Here is a 20,378-nt window from a genome sequence, read left to right as displayed (position 1 = left end):
ACTCTTCTGTAGAAGTTCTAGGATTAATGTAGACAACAAAGATGAAAAGGAAAAGATGATTAAAACAACACTTAATGCCGACTACATCGATCAAACGTAAAGCATCAAAACCGCGTGCAGATAAGTCTAATTGAACTGCCGAAAATTGTTGTTTGAGTGCGATCAATACTCCTCCACCTCTGGAAAGATTGCAATTGGCAAAGTTTCTATCGGATCTAAAAACATTGTAAGCAGGAGGACAAAATTCGGAATTTCCAACACCGTCATGAAGCCACGTTTCAGAGAGACATACAAAATCAAAATTGGAAGAAGACAGAGAATTGAGAAGTGTTGTAAGTTTGGTGTTAATGCCACGGGCATTTTGATAATATATAAGTAACGAGGCCGATAAATTATTGTTAAGGGATGGAATAAAAGTAGTAACAAAGGAATTATTAGAAATATTTGATAAATCTGAGTTCGATATAGCTGGACTTACACGTAAAGACGAAACTGAAGTGTTGGATCCAAATATTAGTTGCTATTCGGCAATACCGAAAAGATCTTGCTTCAACTTAGTGATAGCCAATTCGTAAGCTCGACAATTATCGTGATCCCAAGAGGCGTGGTCAGTTTTAATATTCGCGTGTTTGCTATTTGATTTTAAGTTGCGACAGTTGACGCAGCACAAAGAAGCAGCTTTACATTCCTTCACGTTGTGGTTTTCTGAACATCTAGGACAAACAATAATACTTCTACAAGAGCTCGATGAATGATTAAAGCCACAGCACTGGAAGCAACGTGGGATTTCCAAACCGCAATAAATAGAACAACTATTCAAGCCGATAAGACAGTGACCAATGTTGATAGCTTTGTTATAGGTAAGCGAGTCAACTTCTATTAAAGCCTGGAATAAGTCAGCTTTTTTTTTAAGCGGAAGAAATTTTAGCAGTTTATAATCGCCAGGTTTGTCAAATAAGAAATCGTTTTGTTTGACTGCATATGACAAAACGCTGCTCTCATCAATATCGTTTGAGATGCCCGAAATTCTGATGCGAGGACGCAAGGTCTTTACTTCTTTAATATCGTAGGATGTAGATAGTTTTACGCTGGCAAGTTCTTTAAATTTACTAGCATCCTTACATCCAAGCAACACTGAACCATCTTTGAGATTTTTAACCTTGCCGATATCAATAGCAGAATTCACCGGATTTACCTTAGACAAGATATCAGATTTAGTCTTGTTAACCGATTGATTCTTATCTTTGGGTTTAACAATCACCGTATCCTGAGAGTTTTTTTTTGAATACTTCTGAATATGTGGTTAAAGTATTGCCGGCTGCAGAGAGTGTATCTGGATTAGGAACTCGGTTGAGCGCGAGAGTCAACTTGTTAACTTCAGAATGCAGCAGGGAATTTTCCGTACGTAGATTGCCCATTTCGAGCTTCAAAGCGTTTAACTCAGCAGTTAAAGGTTCAAGTGCTATCTTAAGGACATCATTGAAGAGACTTTTCAGTGAATCAGAAGTGAAACTGAGTGAAGGATTTTTATCAACATTAATATTAACATCAGATGTGGCAGATAAAGTAGATTTTGATTCGGGTTTTGAATTGCAAAAAGAACAGCACCATGCGGAGAGAGTAAGTTCTACTTTCATTTTCTCATAAATCTCTCTGGTTAAACCCGCACATCCAGCATGATAGATATACTTGCAAGTACTGCAGGATACATAATCATCGCAACGCAAAACTCCCTTTCCGCATTTCTTACACTTAGCGCCCATGATTGTAATTAAAAAGAGAAAGAAAAAGAAGTAAACGAAATTAATGATAGAAAAACTATTATAAAGAAAGGAGAGAGAGAGAAAAAAAAAACTAAATGATAGCTCGATACAGCGAAGCGAATAATATATATAAAAATATATTTATGATGTCATAACAAATTTTTTATTGATGAAATTACCCCCCTTTTATTTAAAAATGTAAAAACCTTCTCGGGGATCCCAAATGTATTTTTTAAGAATGTGAAAACTTCTCGGGGATCTTAATCGTCCTTTTTAAAAGTGTAAAACTTTCTCAGGGGAGCCAAATGTATTTTTTTCAGAATGTAAAACCTTCTCGGGGGTCCCAATTGCCTTTTTAAAAATGTAAAACTTTCTCAGGGGCGACAAATATCCTATTTTTTAATGTGAAACTCTCTCGGGGGGTCCCAACTGTTTTTTTTTTTATGTAAAACCTTCTGGGAGCGCAAAATGTCCAATTTTTTAATGTGAAACCTTCTCGGGTGTCCCAAACATCTAATTAAGAATGTGAAACCTTCTCGGGGGTCCCAACTATCTTGTTAAAAAATGTGAAACCTTCTCGAGGGCCCAGATATCTTTTGTTTAATATAAAACCTCCTCGGGGGCGCCTAATGGCTTTTTTTAAGCATGTTAAACCTTCTCGCGTATCCCAAATGTCTGTTTTTTAATGTAAAACCTTCTCAGCGGCGACAAATACCCTATTTTTTAATGTAAAACCTTGTCGGAGGTCCCAACTGTCTTTTTTAAAGATGTAAAACCTTCTCTCGAACACCAAATGTACTAATTTTTAATGCGAAATCTTCTCGGGGGTCCCAACGGTTTTTTTTACTTCCCGAGCGTAAGCAGAGGAAGTATTGTAATCGAGTCCGTCGGCCGACTCTGTACTTTTACGTTTTCTCGATCTTTCTTGACCCCTAGAAGACGAAGAAATAGGTCTCCCATTTCCGTCTGTCTGTCCATTTTTTTTAGACAGATAATCTCCGAAAGTACTCGACCGATTATATTAGGAATATCATGTAGATGGTAACACGCGAACCAAAATTTGTCTAATCATCCCCACTAGTAATACGATGACGTCACTTCAAAATAGTACATTGTTACTGGGTTTTAAATTTTATAAAATAACATAGTCCTACACATGTAGTTTATGACTCCGAATTGTCATCTGTCAAAATCAGCCTTATCTTGACAAGTACTAGCCCCGCCCACCCACCCTTTTTTTTTTTAGAAGAGTGGGTCATCTGCCAAAATCAGCCTTATCTTGACAAGTATTAACCCCGCCCACCCACCCTTATTTTCCTAGAGGATATATCATTTGCAAAAATCAGTCTCATACTTGCTAACATAAGACTGATTTTGGCAAGTGCTGTCCCCTCTCACCCGCCCTTTGTTTTCTTAGAGAGAAGATCATTTGCCAAAATCAGTCTTATCGTAGCGTATGCTAGATTTTTCAGTTTTTCGTTTTTGCAACTTTCGAATTTTTCGCCTTTTAAATTTCCCATTTTTTGATCTGTCTTTCGATTTTTGATTGATCTGAGCAACTGTATAGATGCTATTTTTTTAAATTTTCGATTTTTTGTCACCGGGTTTTTGGAAGAGATTTGCCATGTTTGCCGTAACATTAAAATTTCTGAAAATTTTGTTTCTAATTTTCAATTTTTGGATTTTTCGGCTTTTCAAAATTTCGGTTCGAATAAATTTGTTCTTTTAGTTAAGAAATCGAAAAATGACAAATCGTCAAAAGGAAAAATTTTTACTTGGAAACTTGAAAAATTAAAAATCAAAAAATTCTAAAATTGTAAAGTTGCAAATTATTGTCAAATGAAATATTCAAAAGTTGAAATATCTAAAAAATAAAAACTGAAATTTCGAATTCGATTTTATAAGATTTTTTTTTTTTCAATTTTTTGGTATTTCGGTTTTTGATTTTCCGATTATACAGTTGTACAATTTTCCAATTTCTCATTTATCCGATTTTTCAATTTGCCATTTTTTCATTTTTAATTTTTTTATTTTTAGCAAGTACTAGCCCCATCCACCCAGCCTTTATTTTCTTAGAAGATTAAGTTATCTGCCAAAATCAGTCTCATCTTGACAAGTATTAGCCCCGCCCACCCACCCTTTATTTTCTTAGAAAAGTGGGTCATCTGCCAAAATCAGTCTTATCTTGACAAATACTAGCCCCGCCCACCCACCCTTATTTTCTTAAAGAGTAGGTCATTTGCAAAAATCAGTCTCATACTTGCCAAGATAAGACTGATTTTGGCAGATGGCCTACTCTTCTAAGACTGATATTGTCAAATAACGTTTTATTAAATATTAATAATACAACTTATTCATTAGGTATCTGATTAAATAAACTGTCTGAGCGCAAATATCTCAGTGGAAGCCAAAAGAGGAAACTTAAGCTTCAACGTGAACAGGAACTAGCAAAATGACGAAAAGTCACAAGTTTTTTTACACCTCAACCTTCTACTTCCACTTCAAATAACTCAACTGGTGAAAATGAAGTTATTTTGAAAAGTGTAAAAAAATCTGCTGGAACTTCATACAACAACTACGGCTACCACCGTCACGGATACAGCCGATGAAAACATGATTAAATAATAATACACGTAGTCTTGTTTTCATAAGAAGAAACTTAAAATATGTAGTAAAAAAGGGAAAATACAAACCCCGCCTACCCGCCCTCATCTCAATTATGGTAACGTTTGTATTTGTTGTGAGTCGAAGGGCGGAGTTTACTGCAAAATGCCTATTTCTCTACAATAAACTACTATGTGAAACATGTTTCTAAAAAACATGTTGAAGGAAACTATATATGCTAGGAAAAAAAATCTAGAAAATAACAATTTTTTTTATTAATAATTTAGCTTCTCAGGGACGCTGACGAGTAAATTTTAATAACACCTGAACGTGCTCGCTGCGCTCGCATTCTTATGTGGATTTTGCGATTTTGCCCCGCCCCTCGGTCTGGCAACAAATGAAAAATTAATCACAACTAAGATCGGGGACGGTGTAGGTGGGGCTTAATCTTTAGCTTTCTTTTTCACCTAATACATACAGTTTTGTTTGAACAATATAATTACTTAAGAACTTGTTTTACATGCTAATTCCTTGAGAGAAATCAGTTTGGCAATTAAGCTCCGCCTCCCGGTTCACGACGAATAGAAAAATTAGTAACAATTGAGACAGGGTGGGTGGGCGGGGCTTATATTTTGCCTCTGTTTTTCTTAACATACGTAGTTTTGTTTTCATAGGAAGAAACTTTAACTATGTTTAAAGTAATAAAAAAGAGGCAAAATACAAATTTAGTGACTTCTGCGCCCCGAAATCTACAAGAAAAAGCATTTAGTTAAATTTCGAAAGTCGTCGAAAATAGGTCGAAATTTGCTAGTACTTGCCAAATAACCTATCCTCTGAGAAAATACAAGGGGCATAGGCCAGGCTAGTATTTGCCAAAATAAGACTCACTTTGGCAAATGACCTACTCTTCTCAATCATTTGAGTTTTAAAAATATCGAAAAAATATGTTTATTTTTTTTAATTTTCGATTTTTGATTTTTCGTCACCGGATCTTTGGAAGGGAGTAAAAAGTAATTTTGATCAGCGATTTGCCATGTTTACCGTAACTTTAAAACATTTTAAAATTTTGTTTCTGATTTTGAGTTTTTGGATTTTTCGGTTTTTCAAAATTTCGGTTCGAATAAATTTGTTCTTTTAATTAAAAAATCGAAAAACGACAAATCGTGAAAATGAAAAATTTTAACTTGAGAACTTGAAAAATTAAAAATCAAAAAATTCCAAAATTGTAAACTTAAAACTCGAAAGATCAAAAGATTGGAATTAAAAACTGCAAAATTGAAACAAATTATCAAATGAAATATTCAAAAGTTGAAAAATCTAAAAACTAAAAAAAAATGAAAACTGGAATTTCGAATTTGGTTTCATAAGATTTAGATTTTTTACTAGCCCCGCCCACCCACCCTTTATTTTCTTAGAACAGTGGGTTATCTGCCAAAATCAGCCTTATATTGACAAATACTAACCCCGCCCACCCACCCTTATTTTCCTAGAGGATATATCATTTGCAAAAATCAGTCTCATACTTGCCAAGATAAGACTGATTTTGGCAAGTGCTGTCCCCACCCACCTGCCCTTTGTTTTCTTAGAGAGAAAATCATTTGCCAAAATCAGTCTTATCGTAGCGTATGCTAGATTTTTCAGTTTTTCGTTTTTTCAACTTTCGAATTTTTCGCCTTTTAAATTTCCCATTTTTTGATCTGTCTTTCGATTTTTGATTGATCTGGGCAACTGGATAGATGCTATTTTTTTAAATTTTCGATTTTTTGTCACCGGGTTTTTGGAAGAGATTTGCCATGTTTACCGTAACATTAAAACTCCTGAAAATTTTGTTTCTAATTTTCAATTTTTGGATTTTTCGGCTTTTCAAAATTTCGGTTCGAATAAATTTGTTCTTTTAGTTAAGAAATCGAAAAATGACAAATCGTGAAAAGGAAAAATTTTTACTTGGAAACTTGAAAAATTAAAAATCAAAAAATTCTATAATTGTAAAGTTAAAACTTGAAAAATTAAAAGATTGCAAATAAAAACTGCACAATTATCAACCAAATTATTGTCAAATGAAATATTCAAAAGTTGAAATATCTAAAAAATAAAAAAAATGAAAACTGAAATTTCGAATTCGATTTTATAAGATTTTTTTTTCAATTTTTTGGTATTTCGGTTTTTGATTTTCCGATTATACAGTTGTACGATTTTCCAATTTCTCATTTATCCGATTTTTTCAATTTGCCACTTTTTAATTTTTAATTTTTTTATTTTTAGCAAGTACTAGCCCCATCCACCCAGCCTTTATTTTCTTAGAAGATTAAGTTATCTGCCAAAATCAGTCTCATCTTGACAAGTATTAGCCCCGCCCACCCACCCTTTATTTTCTTGGAAAAGTGGGTCATCTGCCAAAATCAGTCTTATCTTGACAAATACTAGCCCCGCCCACCCACCCTTATTTTCTTAGGGAGTCGGTCATTTGCAAAAATCAGTCTCATACTTGCCAAGATAAGACTGATTTTGGCAGATGGCCTACTCTTCTAAGAAAATAAGGGTGGGTGGGCGGGGCTAGTATTTGTCAAGATAAGACTGATATTGTCAAATAACGTTTTATTAAATATTAATAATGCAACTTATTCATTATTTGATTAAATAAACTGTCTGAGCGCAAATATCTCAGTGGAAGCCAAAAGAGGAAACTTAAGCTTCAACGTGAACAGGAACTAGCAAAATGACGAAAAGTCACAAGTTTTTTTACATTCCAGTCGTGATCAAGATGTCGGTGAGCAATCAATTCCTAGTGATGACCTTATCGTTAACAAATTTTTGTGTATCTCTAGTCAAAAATTCGTGGCACTGAATAGAAACAAAAATCAAAATCAGCAAAGGCAATTATTTATTAACTACTTTTAGTTTTTTTCGTTCGCTTCCACAGTCTAAACTATCTATCATTTTAATACACAATCGCATGTTATGAATCTAGGAACAACTAAGTCTAAAAGTGTTGGGTCTGTTAAAGGGCTTTGCGAGCGAGCATACCATTCGAGAGTATAAAATATAAACCCGGCGGTGATCAGTAAACCTGCTAAACACAAGCAAAGAACATAAAATAACACAGTTTTAGGAAATTCGTAGAACGACAAAGGAAACACCACAGTCATAAAAACAAAAAACATCAACGGAAAAAAACCACCAACACAACAATACATAATCCATTCGTGTACAGCAAAAGACACCAAAAACACAGTCAATTTTGCCAGAAAGCCATCGTCACAAATGTGTTCTTTGAAATCGCGATAAACGTAATAATACAGCCAATCTTGTACGATCTTGTTCCATTTTAACAACCAACTGTTCAAATTACAATCGTTCCACCAATCTAAATAGAATAAACGGTCTCCGAACTGGAGAATCTCGGCAAACAAATTTTGTACCGAGTGGAAAATCAGCAAGAAGATAGCCATCATAGCCACTGCTGAAAATATCGTATCGACTGCGATCTCGAACAGTATCTCGGATACAGTATACTTTTGTGCCCATCTTTCCGAAGATGGAAAACAGTTCACGACGCAGAAAGTCAGTGCGAAAAAACTGGCAATGCATTCGAGAAGACACTGAATGATAAATTTCCAGTTGATGGTGTTCGTTCGAGGGTAGGCGTCTCTGTAGATGAGGGTAGGAGCAAAAAGGAAGTATAGATATTTAGAAAAAGACAAACCAGAGGGTCCTTCCGAGGTCTTGGTTCGCACGAAAGCATGTACTTTAATTAAAAACCTTACCTAAAAAGTGATATTTTAGCGCAGCTTTTTTAATGAGGCACTTACCTGTTCAAGACTAATAAAAAGAGTACAAGGCATATTGAAATCGAAATAATATACTGCATCAGTGACTAACTTGCAAGTGTAAAAGGAATACACAGCCAGACATATTAATCCAAAGCAGTCCAAAATCGTGGCGGTTTCTTGAAGCAACGTATTAGTTTAAAATATGACCCCAGCTTAACTCACCAACCTTTGACAAACTCTCTAAGATTTGACCATATTTTAAAGAAGAGAAATGAGGCACAAGCTGACCCAAAAGAACACAACCAAACGAAGACAGCTTTATCGAAGTGGACGAAGCCTGTTCTTATTACATCCAATCCGAAAGTTACTCTAACACAAATTAAATTTATTTTCACTGTTATTTTTATTCATTATTATTACCTTCCTCTTGTGACATATTCTTTTCCTAGTGTTTGGAAAAATAGACACGTAAAGGAGATGATAATCACATTGTAGATACTAAAAGTTTGAGAATTGGCGAAGTTGTCGGTCAGTAGAGAATTTCGAATAGTAAATTGTTTTCCCATTGTGGTTGAAAATTTTAAAGGAAGCTGAAAATTCAGTCAGTTGCTTGGAACTGCTGCCAGCTAAATAACTCGTCACCTCTTTTTGATTTATTTTGAAGGTTTTCTTTTTTTAGCGATAATATTTAAAAACAATAAAGTAAGTAAAGGTTACTGATTATCTAGACTGGGTTTTTATTTGCATGAATAGTAAACGAAGTGAATTATCATGTTACTACCTACAATCGTTGTGTGTATTTGTTGGAGAAAACCATGACACAGATATAGATGCACAAGCAGTTTAGACTTTATTACTTCCTAAAGGTAAGGTCCTGTTTCGGTCTGTCTGCCTGTCCGTCCGTCCGTCTGTCTGTCTGTCTGTGTCGATTTTTATTATCTCCGTAACTATCGCACCGATTGTTGACAATTTTTGTACGTATATTAGGACTACCCAATTATTACAAAGTTTACAATAGTAAATTTGTTGTTTTAAATTTATAAAATAAGATTTGTGTTTATTCAATTTTGTTGATTTTTCAATTTTTCGTTTTTTAATTTTTTAAGTTTTTGAATTCCAATTTTGGTTTTTCACAGTTTTCATTTTATCCTTTTTTTTATTTTTGGTTTTTCAGTTTTACAGTGTTGCAATTTTTCATTTTTTTAATTCGCAAAATTGATAAAATTATCGAAAAATTGAAACGCAGAAAAACTAAAAATCGGGAAACAACTGATGAATGAAAAAGTTTTAAAATCCAATAGTTGAAAAATGGAAAAATTCTACAACAAAATTCAAAGAGTGAACAATTTAAAAAATCCTTATTATCAGGTAATTAAAAGGAAAGCTAGAAAAATTGCGAACCAAAAATTGAAAAATCCAAAAATGGATAAATGTCATTGAAAAATTAAATAAACGATAAATTGAAAAAACAAAATTACAAAATCGGAACATTGAAAACTCGAAACGAAATAGACAAAATAAAAACCGAAACGTAAAATTGCAAATCGAAAATTTAAAGAAATGAAAAATCGAAGAATCGAAAAACTGAAAAATTAAAAATTGAAAAACAAAAAATTGGAAAATCGAAAAACTGAAATAACGAAAAATGCAAAATTGAAGTGAAGATTGGAAAATTGCAAACCGAAAATCTGAAGAAATGAAAAATTGAAACAATAAGAAACTTAAACTTGAAAAATTAATAAATCGAAAAATTGGAAAGAAGAAAAACCGCGAAAGCGAAAAATTGGAAAATCCAAAAATTGTAAAGTCGAAAAACTGTCACTGAATATTCAAAAAATTGAAAAATCAAAAATCGAGAACACGAAAAGTTTTAAAATCTGAACGTTGAATTATCAAAAAACTGAAAATCCAAAAAATTTCAAATAAAAAAAAATTTCAAGAATTGAAAAATTTCATATTTAAAAAAGAAAAATTATAAAATCAAAAGATTGAGAATCGGGAAAATTAAAAAAATGAAGAAAGAAAAAACAAAAAAAATCGAAAAATTTAAAAATTAAGAATACAAAACCCATGAAATCGCAAATCAAAAAATTGCAATATCTAAAATAAAAATCCAAAAGTTGGAAAATCATAAAATTAAGAAATTAATAATGAAAAATTGAAAAATGGCAAATCGAAAAATTGAAGAAACGAAAAATTGAAATGGAAAAACAAAAAATTATAAAAAAATAGAGAAAATAAAAAATCGAAAGGAAAAATTGCGGATTAAAAATAAAAAAAATAATAAAAATTAAAGAATCGAAAAATTGAAAAATTTGTAAAATTTTTATTATTAAATATTAAATACTAAAGCTAAAAAAAATGCAAATCAAATAGGAAAAAACCAAAAATGGAAAAATTTCACATTGAGTACAAGGATTATTATTAAATCAGAAAATTGAAAAACCAAAAAATTGAAGAATCGAAAAATTGAAAAATTTGTAAAATTTTTATTATCAGGTATTAAAAACGACAACTCAAAAAAAAGCGGATAAAAAATTGGAAAATCCAAAAATAGACAAATTTTACATTGAAAGGATTATTATTATTAGACAAAATTGAAAAATAAAAAATTGAAAACTCGTAAAATTGCAAATCAAAAAAATTAAACATCCAGGAATTGAAAAATTGAAAAATTTAAAAATGAAAACTGGAAGAAATAAATAAATTTTTTGTAAAAAATTATAAAATCGCAACATTGAAAAATCGAAAAATTGTAAAAATAGAGAAATAAAGACGGAAACGTAAAATTGCAATCGAAAATTTAAAGAAATGAAAAATTGAAGAATCGAAAAACTGGAAAATTAAAAAAAAAAGTTGGAAAATCGGAAAATTGCAAAATCGAAATAGTGAAAATATGTAAATTTCAAATCGAAGATCTGAAGAAACGAAAAATGGAAAAAATTAATTAATCGAAAAATTAGAAAGAAGAAAAACCGCGAAAGCGAAAATTTGGAAAACCCAAAAATTGCAAAATCAAAAAATTATAGAATCGTCGAAATTCTAAAGCAGAAAAATTGAAAAAGTTAAAAGTTTTACAAAGCATCATATTAAAATGAAAGTTAGAAAAATTGCAAAAATTGAAAAAATTGGAGAAACGAAAAATTGGAATTGAAAAAACAAAAAATTATAAAACCGGAAAATTGAAAAATCCCAAAATTATAAAAATAGAGAAAATAAAAAACAGAAACGAAAAATTGCAAATCAAAAATTAAAAAAAAATTAAAATTGAAGAATCATGAAATTGAAAAATTTGTAAAATTTTTATTATTAGATATTAAAAACCACAACTAAAAAAAGCAGATCAAAAACTGAAAAATCCAAAAATTGAAAAATTTCACATTGACGAAAGGATTATTAGATGACAAAATTGAAAAACCGAAAAATTGAAAAATAAAAACTCAAATTAAAAAACTAAAACATCGAGAAGTTGGAAAATCGAAAAATTTTAAAATGAGAACTGGAAGAAGTACATTTTTCGTAAAATTGTAAAAACGAAAAAAAATGAAAATTGAAATTAAAAAAATTTAAAATTATAAAATCGAAAAACTGTAAAAACAGAAAATAAAAACTGAAACTTAAAACTGCAAATCGAAAATTTAAAGAAGTGAAAAACTGATGAATCGAAAAATTGAAAAATTAAAAATTGAAAAACAAAAAATGCAAAATTCAATAGTGAAGATTGGAAAATTGCAAATCGAAGATCTGAAGAAATGAAAAATTGAAACAATGAGAAACTGAAACTTGAAAAAATTAATGAATCGATAAATTAGAAAGAAAAAAAACCGCGAAAGCAAAAAATTGGAAAATCAAAAAATTCTAATATCGTAAAATTGAAAAAATTAAAAATTTTAAAAATTATTATTACATATTTAAAATGAAACCTAAAAAACTGCAAATCAAAAATTAAAGAAACGAAAAATTGAAAAATCGAGGAACTGAAAAACCTAAAATTTAAAAAATGAAAAATTAAAAAATCTAAACGTTGAATTATTAAAAAAATGAAAATCCGAAAAATTTCAAATCAAAAAATTTAAAATTTCAAGAATTGAAAAATTTCATATTAAAAAAAAAAATACAAAATCAGAAGATTGAAAAGCCGTAAAATTAAATAAATAAAGAAAAAAAGAGAAAAAAATCGAAAAATTTAAAAATTAAGAATACAGAACTAAACGTCTAAAAGTTGGAAAATCGAAAAATTAAGAAATTTAAAAACAAAAAATTATGAAAAAATAGAGAAAATAAAAAATCGATTAAAAATAAAAAAAAATAAAAATTAAAGAATGGAGAAATTGAAAAATTTGTGAAATTATTATTATTAGATATTAAAAACGAAAACTAAAAAAAATTGCAAATCAAATAGGAAAAAACCAAAAATGGAAAAATTTCACATTGAGTACAAGGATAATTAAATCAGAAAATTGAATATCCAAAAAATTGAAGAATCGAAAAATTGAAAAATTTGTAAAATTTTTATTATTAGGTAGACAACTCAAAAAGAAGCAGATCAAAAACTGGAAAATCCACAAATGGACATATTTCACATTGAAAAATGGATTATTAAATGACACAATTGAAAAACCGAGAAATTGAAAAATAAAAAATTGAAAACTCGTAAATTTGCAAATCAAAAAACTGAAACATCCAGAAGTTGGAAATTCGAAAAATTTAAAAATAAGAACTGGAAGTAATACATTTTTTGTAAAATTGAAAAAACAAAAAAAAATAATAAGAATTGAAATTAAAAAAATTAAAAAAATATGAAATCGGAACATCGAAAAATTGTAAAAATAGAGAAAATAAAAAATTGAAACTTAAAATTGCAAATCGAAAATTTAAAGAAATGAAAAATTGAAGAATCGAAGAACCGAAAAATTAAAATGGAAGAACAAATAATGAAGAAGATCAGAAGAAACGAAAAATTGAAACAAATTAATGAGTCGAATAATTGGAAAGAAGAAAAACCGCGAAAGAGAAAAATTAGAAAATTCAAAAATTGTAGTCATATTGAAAAGTCAAAAAATTGGTTTAAAGAGTTTAGACAGTACTTCCCTCGCTGTCGGAAACTTGACGACTGCATGGCTATTGTGTTTTTTTCTCATTACATTTTTGTAGTGGGAATTTAAAAAAAATTGCGATGACGTCATCAACATTTTTGCAAGGACACGTATATCAGTTGGGATAGATGTAGTGTAATACTAAGAATAAAATTATTGTATTCCCAAATTTTCGGGAAAATGAATTGGGTCGTTTTGAATATTGATTTTTTATAATCAATAAAATAACGAAACAATTTACTCGCGTATACGGCAACTGAAAATCGTTTATGTATAAACATTCTTAATTTAAGATGACAAGCGTAACAGCATACGTGAAAGTCAAACAGAGAAACTGTAAACAAAACGACCATCGGTTTTATTGCTTCGACTTCCGCTTATTATATAAAACATTGGGTTTTATTTTAATTCTTGACGGTGAAATTCACAATTGGTTGATTATAAACATGTCTATTTCACATTCGCGGAACCAAGTGATCGCATAAAACAAATGCAGGTCTGTAATATTAAAGTCGATGTAAATAAGCGATGCTACCCTTATGTTTCAACCGAGTTTTTCCTTTAACAAATTTTGTGTCTACCAAATTGGGTTGGTTGGGGTGTAATACTAATAATAAGTGTTGCCTTTAATTTAATCAATAAAATAAATTGACTTCATTAATTTTTTTGAACCACCTCTTAAGAAAATCTAAAAAATATGAATGGAATGATAAATCACAAGTACAAACTCATCATATTTTTTGCATTTTAGATAGGATTTATTCAGCAAAATTTAAGGGTGACGTCATCAATTTTTTTAGGAGGGATGAACAAATACATTTTGAACAAAAGTTTACCATGCTTATAATAACTTTAAAATATTCCCAAGATTTCAAAGCATTCGGTTTTGTAATTCCTGATTAAATCGATAAAATAAATTCACGCCTTCATTAATTTTTTTGAGTCACCCTGCATATGCAAATCCAAAAATATGAATGGAATGATAAATCACAAGTACAGACTCATCATATTTTGTACATTTTAGATACGATTTATTCGGCAAACTTTTGAGCTGACGTCATCAGTTTTTTGTAGAAGATAACCAAATATATTTTGACTAAAAATTTATTATGCTCTTTATAACCTTAAAACATCTGCAAGATTTCAAAGCATTCGGTTTTGTAGTTCCTGATTAAATCAATAAAATTAATTCACGCATTCATTAATTTTTTTGAGTCACCCTGTATATGCAAATCGAAAAAATTTGAATGGAATGATAAATCACAAGAAGAGACTCAATATATTTTGTACATTTTAGATAGGATTTATTCAGCAAAATTTTGTGGTGACGTCATAAATTTTTTAGGGGGGACGACCAAATACATTTTGATCAAAAATTTACCATGCTTATGATAATTTTAAAATATCTTCAAGATTTCGAAGCATTCGGTTTTGTAGTTCCTGAGTAAATCAGTAAAATAAATTTACGCTTTCATTTATTTTCTTGAATCACCCTGTATATGCAAATCCAAAAAATATGAATGGAGTGATAGATCATAAGTACAGACTGATCATATTTTGTACATTTTAGATATGATTTATTCGGCAAACTTTCGAGCTGACGTCATCAAGTTTTTGGAGGGGATAAGCAAATATATTTTGACTAAACATTTATTATGCTCTTTATGACCTTAAAACATCTGCAAGATTTCAGAGCATTCGGTTTTGTAGTTCCTGATTAAATCAATAAAATATATTTACGCATTCATTAATTTTTTTGAGTCACCCTGTATATGGAAATCCAAAAAATATGAAGTGGGTGATAGATCACAAGTACAGACTCATCATATTTTGTACATTTTAGATATGATTTATTCCACAAACTTTTGAGCTGACGTCATCAAGTTTTTGGAGGGGGTAAGCAAATATTTTTTGATTAAAGATTTATGATGCTCTTTATAGCCTTAAAACATCTGCAACATTTCAAAGCATTCTGGTTAGCAGATTAAAAATTAAATTTCAAAATGTTGTTTTATAATGTTGATTTTTTTTCCAAAAATCTGGACGTTTCGGGTGAAAAGTCGATTCGGAGTTGTAAACTACATGTGTAGGACTATGTTATTTTATACAATTGAAAACCCATTTACTATGTACAATTTTGAAGTGACGTCATCGCATTAGTGGTGGGGATGATTAGACAAATTTTGGTTAGCGTTTTACCATCTACATGATATTCTTAATATAAGTACAAAATTTCACAACAATCGGTCGAGTACTTTCGGAGATTATCTGTCTAATAAAAATCCGGGACAACAGACGGACAGACGGACAGACGGACAGACGGACGGACAGACGGACAGACAGACGGAAATGGGAGACCTATTTCTTCGTCTTCTAGGGGTCATGAAAGATCGAGAAAACGTAAAAGTAGAGAGTCGGCCGACGGACTCGATTACAATACTTCCTTTGCTTACGCTCGGGAAGTAAAAATTCAAAAATTAATTGTCGGGAAATTGAAAAATTAAAAATCGAAAAAACGAGAAAGTTTTAAAATACAATAATTGAAAGATGGAAAATTGAAATGAAAAATTACAGTATTGAAAACTTAAAAAATTTGTAAAACAAAAACTAAAAAAAAAATCAAATCTAATGCTGAAAAAATAAAAATGGAAAAATTTCACATTGAAAAAAACAGGGAATATTAAATCAGAAAATTGAAAAACCAAAAAATTGGAAAATTAAAAATTCGAAAATCGAAAAATTTAAAAATGAGAATTCGAAGAAATACATTTTTGTAAAATTGAAAAAATAAAAAAAATAAAAGTTGATTAAAAATCATTGAAAAATCGAGAAACTGAAAAAATAGAAAATAAAGAGGGAAACGCAAAACTTAATATCGAAAATTTAAAGTAATCCAGTAAATATGTAGTTGAGAAATGGAAAAAATCTGAACACTGAAATATTGAAAAATTGAAGATATGAAAAATCGAAAACTCAAAATTTCAAATTGAAAAATCGAAAACTCAAAATTTCAAATTGAAAAATCGAAAACTCAAAATTTCAAATTGAAAAATTGCAAAAAATAAAAATTGAATCATCCAAAAGTTGGAAAATCGAAAAACTAAAAAATTTCAAAACGAAAACTAGTAAATTTATATTTCGTAAAATTGAAAAAACGAAAAATTAAAAAATCGGAACTTTGAAAAATCGAAAAATTGCTAAAATAGAGAAAATAAAAGCCAAAGCAAAATTTGCAGATAGAAAATTTGAAAAAAAGAACTAAAGAACCGAAAAACGTTTTACGTTATTTCTTTGACACTATATTGTTAAGTTTTTAAGAAATTTGTGCTGTTCATGTTCTATTATTTATTTGTTCGTTATAACACTCGTATGTTACAGAATATATTTTTTAAGTACCACGTTGTATGTTCTTGAATGTTGTCCTTTCAGTGTTAATTCTTGTCGTCGTAATAAATCTTTACACAGATTTTAGTTGGGGTTTAAGTCCTATAGCCTGTAGCCACTTCCTGGTTTAAATTCATCTAGCTTCTTAATACGCAGTCACATGTTACAAACCTAGGAACAAGAAAGTCCCAAAGAGTTGGATCTTTCAAAGGACTTTTTGTACGGGCGTACCATTCAAGAGTATAAAACACAAGACCTGTGACTAGCAATAAAATACCAGAAAACCAAAGAAAAACATTAAAAATGATATTTTTAGGGGGGTTGTAGTACGATAACGGAAACACCACGGTTACAAACAGTAGAAACATAAAAGGAAAAAAACCGCCAGTCCAGCAACACATGACCCACTCGTGCACACCAAAGGATACCAAAAACACCACAAATCGAGGTAAAAAACTATTGTTACAGACGTACACCTTAAAATCCCGGTAAACGTAATAGTACAACCAATCTTGTACGATCTTGTTCCATTTCGACAACCAACCATGATAACTGTGTTCATTCCACCAATCTAAGTAGAACAGACGGTCTCCAAATCGTAATATCTCAGCAAACAGATTTTGTACCGAATGGAAGATAAGGAAAAATATGCCCGTTAAAGCGAACGTTCCATAGACCATTTTTTCGACAATTTCGAGCAATACCTCGCTTATGGTAAATTTTTGGAGCCATCTTTCAGGAGATGGGAGACTGTGTATCACGCAGAACGTGAATATGAAAAGGACACTAATGGATTCGAGAAGACACTGAATGAAGAAGTTCCAGTTGATGGAGTTCGTTCGAGGGTAGGCGTCTCTGTAGATGAGGGTAGGGGCGAAGAGGTAGTATAGATAGTTGGAAAAGTTGAGGTTAGGGGAGGTTTGTGAGGCTTTGGTGCGCACGAACGAGTGCACTTTCATTAAATGTCGAATCTGGAAGGTGTTATTTTAGTTAAATTTTACGTACATTGGTGGTACTTACGAGTTCAAGAGTTGTGAAAACTGTACAAGGAGGGTTGAATTCGAAATAGTATACAGCGAAAGTGACTAATTTGAAGCTGTAAAAGTAGTAAAAAATTAAGCTTGTTGCTCCAAACCAGTCGAAGATTGTGGCCACTTCTGAAAGATAGTTATTAATTTTGACATATGCTTAGTCAAGCTCCACTTAGCAACCTTTAACAAACTCTCGAAGATTTGACCAAATTTTGAACAGGTAAAACACTGCACACGTTGATCCGAAGTAGCACAACCACACGAAGATAGCTTTATCGAAATGGGCGAAGCCTGTCCTTATGGTCCCAAGCCCCAACGTTACCCTAAAATTCACCTAATTCTTCACTGTTATTTTCCCTCATTTTTTACCTTCCAGTCGTGATGAACTCTTTTGCTGCTGTGTAGAAAGTAAAGCACGTGAAGGCGAGAACGTAAACATTGTAAAGATTGCGAGTACGAGGGTGTTCGAAGACGTCGGTGAGTAGCGAATTTCTAGTGACGAACTTTTTTTCCATTTTCAAAATTTGTTGTGGCTTTTTTAAACACTCGGTGGTTTTTTACGCACTCCACGCACTCGCTTGCAACGAAATGAGCAATAATCAATTTTGAAATAGGTTTCAGATCAAGGTTTTCTTCACTTTTACCGTTTTTTGTACGTAAAGCTAATGTATCTGAATTATAATTAGGAAATGTCCAAAAAATTCGTTGGGTAAAACCGACACGGAAGTGGAGGCTGTGTAGTTTTTCAATGAAGTGCAGCCGCATTTTTTACAGTGTGGCCTTGGTTGGGTTTCTTCAAAATGAATGGAACATGGAGTTTTACTAAAACTAAAAATGAACAGAAGAAATTTTTGTTTTTCGCTTACCTGCATTTCGGAAAGTGAACTGGTTGCAGACGAACACTTCCTATGTAATTATTATTGACCAAAACCGCTTGTTTTGGTTCCTCATTCATTATTGTTTAATAGTTTCACACGACCTTTTATTTCTCTAAAAATAATTTTACTCTAATTTTTGGATCAAGGTTAACAACAAACTCTTGTATTGTTTGTAAACGTATCTTCACGGGCAGCAAACGTTGTCCGAAGGTCGACTTTGTCACTCTAGAGGAGGAATCACAAATTTTCCGTTTCCAACAATGCAGTTGAAGTAATCTGTGTGAAAGCGGGGTTTTCTACAGAATTTTCCAGATAATTGATTTTCATCTGTTGTGGGGAGTCGTTTTTTTTATAAATATTCTGTGGAAATTTTTAAATTTAACTTTTGTTAGTTTATCAGATATGAAACTCTTGTCGTGGTCCTATCGTATCAATAGGAATACAGTACATCGGAAGAATGTCACGTAGACATTTGTTTGATTTGAATGAGTTTATCGAAATTTATTAGACAAATTTTGGTTAGCGTTTTACCATCTACATGATATACCTAATATAAATACAAAATTTGACAACAATCGGCTCAGTACTTTCGGAGATTATCTGTCTAATAAAAATCCGGGACGACAGACAGAACAATTGAAAACGAAAAATGTAAAATTTGAAAAACTGAAAAATAGAAATGTTAAAGAACTGAAAATCTAAAAATCAAAACACAAAAAATAGAAAAAATAAAATATTCAAAAATCTAAAATTTAAAAACCGAAAAACGAAAAATCGAGAACTCAAATCTCCTAAATTTAATAAATCAAAAAATTCAAAAATCAGATAATTGAAAATCGAAACATTGAAAAACTGGAAAATCGAAACACGGAGATATCGAAAATTCAAAATATCGAGAAATCGAGAAGTCGAAAACTTCAAAATTAAAAAATGAAAAAAGATCGGGAAAACGAAATTGTGAAGTCAAAAAATCGAAAAATTGAGAAATCGAAATACGCCAAAATCGAAAAATCTAAAAGCGGAAAATTAAAAAAACGAAAAAATGCAAAAATGGAAACACGGAGAAAGTGAGAGGCCAAAATAAAAAATTGGTCTAAAGAGTTTAGACAGTACTTCCCTCGCTGTGATGACGTCATCAACATTTTTGCAAGGACACGTATATCAGTTGGGATAGATGTAGTGTAATACTAAGAATAAAATTATTGTATTCCCAAATTTTCGGGAAAATGAATTGGGTCGTTTTGAATATTGATTTGTTATAATCAATAAAATAACGAAACAATTTACTCACGTATACGGCGCCGGTGTGTAATATCTAGAGAGCGGATTTCTGTCGGGCTAGGCAAGGTCAAACTCGGTACGGCTCGTACGGGATACGAATTCATTGCGGTTGCGGACTGCACTTCGTTTATTTGAGATTAGAATAACGCTGTTTCGTTGCACTCTGCTGTTAATTCCCGTTCTCATTTACTTAGCCGTTTGATTAATAAATCGTTAATTATATTTATGGAATTAGTACTGATTAAATTCAGTGATTATCTATCACCCGCTACTGAGTCCCGGCGATCCAGCGCGTCCCCACCTATAATCGTGACGTAGCCCGACAAAAATCCGCTGTCTAGTAATATGAAGGGCAACTGAAAATCGTTTATGTATAAACATTCTTAATTTAAGATGACAAGCGTAACAGCATACGTGAGAGCCAAACAGAGAAACTGTAAACAAAACGACCATCGGTTTTATTGCTTCGACTTCCGCTTATTATATAAAACATTGCGTTTTATTTTAATTCTTGACGGTGAAATTCACAATTGGTTGATTATAAACATGTCTATTTCGCATTCGCGGAACC

The 20,378-nt window shown here is 31.2% G+C and overlaps 2 protein-coding genes across 3 annotated transcripts in view; both read right to left on the bottom strand.

Annotated features, from left to right (window-relative positions):
• Positions 1-8,751, bottom strand: part of LOC135130944 (sterol O-acyltransferase 1-like) — a 38,150-nt gene extending 29,399 nt beyond the window's left edge. Inside the window, exons 1-4 of one of the 2 annotated variants that reach the window (XM_064058419.1) lie at positions 8,558-8,751; positions 8,364-8,506; positions 8,177-8,313; positions 7,193-8,131 (exon numbers count right to left, since the gene is read on the bottom strand). In XM_064058419.1, the coding sequence (XP_063914489.1) occupies positions 7,301-8,131; positions 8,177-8,313; positions 8,364-8,506; positions 8,558-8,703 (1,257 nt within the window). In that variant the 5' untranslated portion in view covers positions 8,704-8,751 and the 3' untranslated portion in view covers positions 7,193-7,300. Of the gene's footprint in view, positions 1-7,192; positions 8,132-8,176; positions 8,314-8,363; positions 8,507-8,557 lie in introns of those variants that run through there. The other variant, XM_064058418.1, reaches the window with a different exon arrangement.
• Positions 8,752-16,593: 7,842 nt separating this feature from the next.
• On the bottom strand, positions 16,594-18,445 carry LOC135131042 (sterol O-acyltransferase 1-like). The gene is made up of 4 exons (XM_064058565.1): positions 18,018-18,445; positions 17,829-17,971; positions 17,638-17,774; positions 16,594-17,588 (listed from the first exon to the last, which is right to left on the bottom strand). The coding sequence occupies exons 1-4, from the start codon at positions 18,161-18,163 to the stop codon at positions 16,755-16,757; spliced, it is 1,260 nt and encodes a 419-aa protein (XP_063914635.1). The 5' UTR covers positions 18,164-18,445; the 3' UTR covers positions 16,594-16,754.
• Between the last annotated feature and the right edge of the window lie 1,933 nt (positions 18,446-20,378).

This window comes from Zophobas morio, unplaced genomic scaffold (genome assembly GCF_036711695.1).
Source record: "Zophobas morio isolate AGI-343-1 ecotype UQ-CSIRO unplaced genomic scaffold, CSIRO_AGI_Zmor_V1 ptg000018l, whole genome shotgun sequence".
NCBI classification, from domain to species: Eukaryota; Metazoa; Arthropoda; class Insecta; order Coleoptera; family Tenebrionidae; genus Zophobas; species Zophobas morio.
The sequence above is the reverse complement of the archived record's forward strand: the minus strand, read 5'-3'. Positions and strand labels throughout refer to the sequence as shown.

What these genes read in the sequence shown, in the direction of transcription:
- LOC135131042 (XM_064058565.1), bottom strand. Translation starts at nt 18,163, where the DNA reads ATGGAAAAAAAGTTCGTCACTAGAAATTCGCTACTCACCGACGTCTTC. An exon ending in GAGTTCATCACGACTGGAAG is followed by an intron (nt 17,972 to 18,017) that starts GTAAAAAATGAG and finishes GGTGAATTTTAG; the next exon opens with GGTAACGTTGGGGCTTGGGA. An exon ending in TCTTCGAGAGTTTGTTAAAG is followed by an intron (nt 17,775 to 17,828) that starts GTTGCTAAGTGG and finishes ACTATCTTTCAG; the next exon opens with AAGTGGCCACAATCTTCGAC.